The 5,000-nt window shown below is 38.7% G+C and overlaps 2 protein-coding genes across 2 annotated transcripts in view; both read left to right on the top strand.

Moving 5' to 3' along the window:
- The first annotated feature begins 3,932 nt into the window (after positions 1-3,932).
- On the top strand, positions 3,933-4,532 carry LOC137972739 (uncharacterized). The gene has a single exon (XM_068819459.1). It carries the CDS (start codon positions 3,933-3,935, stop codon positions 4,530-4,532), a length of 600 nt encoding a protein of 199 aa, XP_068675560.1.
- A 285-nt stretch (positions 4,533-4,817) lies between these two features.
- Positions 4,818-5,000, top strand: part of LOC137972740 (uncharacterized) — a 684-nt gene continuing 501 nt past the window's right edge. Inside the window, exon 1 of the mRNA XM_068819460.1 lies at positions 4,818-5,000. This exon is cut by the window's right edge and continues 501 nt beyond it. Within this exon, the coding sequence (XP_068675561.1) occupies positions 4,818-5,000 (183 nt within the window).

Raw genomic sequence — 5,000 nt, forward strand, 5'->3', positions numbered from 1 at the left:
CAAGGCAGAATGGAGCGCACCTGTCACTTTTTCTAGGATTCCCCCTGCCCTCCCTTTGGTTTTGGTTATAAAATTGTCAAACCAGTTTCATTTTCATTTTTCTTTGCTCCACTTTGTGATGACACTGAGACAACAAAAAATGAGAATTAAATTGGTTGAATCAAAAGTTTCCTAATCAAGGTTTTTTTTTGAAAAAACATAAACAAAAACAATTACATGTCTGGAGCAAATATACACAGTTTCAATTTAAGCAATTTCTATTTCTTTCTTGGTGAAGTCAGTCCTCTTTCATCTAAAAGGCTTTCCTGCCATGTTCTCACATTCTGTCTTCCACTGCATCCACAGTGCCAGTTTCAGCGAGCAAAATTTGTCTATCGTTGACATTGTGTTTTTCATTTCTTACAGGAGAAAATAACAGTTGGATTGTTCTATCACCACTGATTGCAATTTTCCAGCTGGGAGGGAGTTTTGTTATAAAGAGTATAAATGGGCCATGTCAAGATGATGACATGCCATTATGGGGAGGACATTTCATTAAGGGTTGATCACTGAGTGTTAGCTTGTTGCGCACGAAATTGTTTGAGGCCTTGACTGCAAAAACAAATAAACAAATAAAATTCTTGTTTCTGGTCGTTTACTGGACATCACTAGTAGAAGTCACATTGTCTCCATTGTTGCACGTAACATGAAATGTACTGTTCAAGAAGACATGGGGTGTGAACAGCCATATGGCTGGACACACTTGATGTTTACCTGATATGAACAGCACGGAATATATGCTATTTCACCCGTCTCATAATTCATGTGGTTGTCTCTATCCCAACTGTAATGTTCAAAACACACATGTTCGGGTTGGCTTCATAACTTCCCCTACAGGCAGTTAAGGGGTAACTGCCTGCATCATTGATACAGCCAGCCAAGCAGCAGTTGTAGCAAATGGGAAGGTATGTTGATAGTGGTAGTGGAATTCCTGTATATACAAATGAATTCCTGGAATTTCAATTTGCAGGGTCCAAAGGAGATCCTCATGGTCCAATCTGAGGTCACTCTTCTTTCTCAAGTTTTCTACCAAATTATCAATTTTTAGTTATCCCTATTCAAGCTGAACATACGCAGTTCACGAGATAGCTAGCAGGTGTATGCTTCAATCGCTGGAGTTAGGGTCACCAAGATGACAGATAGGCTTGGTAGACCCTTGGTAAAATACTTGTTCCGGAATTTGATGTTACAATTAGTTCCAAGAGACACTGCACGTTCCCAGCTGAAAGGATTGCAGCTGACGTTGAATATAGGACAGCCACTATCAGACTCCTGAAATTCTCTGATATAATTCATCTTGAAATTCATCTTTTGTTTATCAGTGACACCATAAACTAAGCCCTTCTAGTTTTGTTAATTTTTTTAACCCGGTATCTTCTATTCATTCATATAATACACGTCAATCACAGATTGATAATCTGTTTGTTACATCTGTTCATACCACTCAATGCGGTATTCGTTCTCTCAGTTACACTGGTCCAAAACTTTGGAATTCTTTATCCATTGATGTTAAGAAAATCAAGCTGTTTTCCAATTTTCGTCAATATATCAAAAATTCTGTGATTGGTGGTTATAATACTATTATTGATTCCTAGTGTTTTACAATTATGTAATATTTAACCGTTATTTAATTACTAAATTAATACTTTTTATCTAAAACAATTCTTTTGCATCTCTTTTCCTTGACTCATTTATTTCTTGTTTTGGGTCACCTACTTGGTTAGTTCAATGAACGAACCTACAATCGTAAAATTTCTTTTTCTTGGCAATTCCTTGATGTTATATTTTAAGCACTAATTTGTATTAATTATTATTTCTGTCTGAGTATAAATAAAAATTGACTTGCCTAGGACAAATTCAAGAATGGAAAGTAGCACTTTTGGTGGGTCGAATGAAATAACATTTTTTTTAAATATTCTTTCCTTCAGATCTCCCCAACCCAAAACATCCCGCTGATATACAGGAAAGTTTGCAAAAGCAGTTCTTCGTGTTTCGGCGAGAAGAACACGTTACCAGTAGATATTGTGTTGAATGAAATTAAACGTGGTTGGTTCGACGATGTTTGTCGTGATGTTTTGGAGCCATCGAACAACAGGAAGAGGTCCTTAGGTGAATAAATTACAATGATTACCGTCTGAATCCTAAAACTCGGATATCCGACGATGCATCGGAAACAACTTGAAATATTTGGGTTTCCCTGAATAAACGGATTTACATGTATGTCGAGCAAACTAGCTACGCGGACTACGCATTCACCTCGTACTCGTAAATTATTTGTGTGAGTTGTGCCTCACGGGAAGCTTCAGAGCCATTAGGGAACGAGTCAGCTATGAACGTTTTCTCAACTTCACTTCACTTCCAATAATAAAGCCAACAGACACATAGTTTTTACAGAGATCGCCATCTTTTTAACATTCGAAAACACCTGAAAGCAGGCCTGCTATCGCAAAGAGCGCCCGCTCAAAAATACCCCGCTGACCAAGATTACCGCTTAGCAAGTTGTGAGAACATCCTTTCTCGGTCCCAGGCCTTTTTTCTATCCCCCACCCTGGACAGGATTTTGTACAGAATGGCAAAAGAAAGACTACAGTCGATAAGTACGATCTCTCAGACTTTAATAAACGCATTCTCGGTTTCCTTTGCGGGATTAAGATATGATGACTTAATTCTTATATGGTGATAAAGTAGGCAGATAGAGCTCTACAACAGTACCAAACATGAAAGGAAAACTTGAATCAAGCGTCCGATAAAAATTTTTGAACCCGTGTTATCGGATTCAAGTGAATTTGCAAAGCACGTGTGTTATATATAGCTGTCTCCTTAAAAAAGATTTAACACGGTTTCGTATATGGCACAACCTTGATGTGGTATCATTGAAAACTAGACAATTACGCGATTTCAGTTATTGATGTTTGAAGCCTGTATCTTGAAAGGATCGAGTTTTATAAGCGACAGAATTTTGTAAACATTGGCAATTCGCAGACTACAGTCAACAAGTAATATATCGCTGACTTGGTTAACGCGTTCTTGATTTTCTTTGCGGGATTACAATAGGACGACTTAATTTTTAGATATTCATAAATTAGACAGATATCAGACATGAAAAGAAAACTTGAACAGACAGTGCGATAAAAATATTAATATATGAACAAGCGGTATCGAATGGAAGTCAATTTGCAAAGCACGCATGTTAAATATACCTGCATCTTTCAAAATTATTAGACTCGGTTTCGTACATTGGACAGTGTTGAAATTGGTGTCACTGTAAACAACGCAGTTAAGCGATTTGAATGATATATCTTTGCATCTTTTATCTTGAAAGTAACGAGCTTTATAGGCGACAGAATTTTGTACACAATGAAATATCGCGGACTACAGTCACCAAGTAACATATTCCTGACTTGGTCAACGCGTTCCGGATTTTTTCGGACTTAAACTATGGTGACTTAATTCCATGATATTCATAAATTAGACAGCTAACGCTTTCAAACAGTACCACACGTGACAGGAAAATCTCAATTGACCGCACGATAAAAATTTTTAAAACCGTAAGATCGCATTGAAGTCAATTTGCAACGCACGCGTAAAATATACCTCCCTCTTACAAAATTATTTAACACGGTTTCCTACATTACACAATCGTAAAATTGGTATCAGAGTGAATTATACAGTTAACCGATTTCCATGATATATGATTGCAAACTGTATCTTGACAGGGACGAGTTTTGTAATTAGGCCCGCTTCAAACGTCGAACTTTACATGTGCCGAATCTAATACCAATTTGGGTCGACCCAAATAATTAAGTTCGACAGTTTATTCAAACGTCGAACCTAATTGGGTCGAACTTAATTGCAAAAGACACTTTTGTAGTCAGCGGTTATTGCCTTCCAAAATGGCGGAAAAAACTGCGGGAAAGACAAATTCTGGAAACGAAGAGCTTGTGTTTCTTGCATGTGCGATCAAGGAGGGAAGAAGAAGGCGACTCCAGATGCAGTTAGCGTTAAACAACCTCGCTGCCAGGAGAAAGCGATTTTTGAATTTGGCTTTCCTTCTAGTATTGCTGATTTCCCAAAGGAACATCACAATCCCTCGTCCAGTTCGTTCTTGTCGTCGGCTGAAAAGAAATACTGGCTGGTGGGAAAACGTTTGCAATACGTATTCAGATGCAAGGTTCAAGAAAACCTTCAGAGTTTCCCGGGATACCTTTAATTTCATCCTAAACCGTATTGCACCTTTCCTTATTCGGCAAACTGTAACGGAAGAACCGATAACGCCAGCACTGAGGCTTGCAATTTGTCTGTACAGACTAGGCAAAGGAGATTATCTCTATACCATTTCAGAAATGTCTGGACTAGGAGTCTCCACTGTCTCCTCAATCTGTCAGGAAGTCTGTCAAGTCCTGGTGGATCATTTATGGAATGAGACAGTGTCAACTCACATGCCTCAGACTGAAGAGGAGTTCAAACAAAAGATTCTCGACATGGAGGAATAGGCCATTTTACAGTTGTTTGCTCAGCGACCTAGCCTAGGAATGGCTGCGAGGCTGCCGGTGACCTTGTATTGATACAGCCCCCACTGCTTTTATCATGTCAATTGTGTTGTTGTAATTCTAATTAGTCCATATTAACATTACAAAAGCAAGAAGGTTTGTATCAAAACAGGGTCACCGGTAGCCTCGTTCCCATTCTTAGGCCAGGTAACTTAGCTACCACTGTAAAATGGTCTATTTTGGCAATTTCCTTGCTGCTGGACAGCCATAGATGGCTGTCATATTCCCATGAAATGCCCACCTGGAGGACTTCAGGCATGCAAAGAGTACCATAATTTTAAGAATTTCTACTCTATTGTCCTGATGGCAATGGTAGATTCACATTGCAGATTTGTGTGGGGCAGCTGTGGGTTTCCAGGAAATTCTCATGATGCAGTTATTTTGAGATCAACTGACCTTTGGACTCATATC

Source organism: Montipora foliosa, chromosome 10 (assembly GCF_036669935.1).
Source record: "Montipora foliosa isolate CH-2021 chromosome 10, ASM3666993v2, whole genome shotgun sequence".
Classification (NCBI taxonomy): Eukaryota; Metazoa; Cnidaria; class Anthozoa; order Scleractinia; family Acroporidae; genus Montipora; species Montipora foliosa.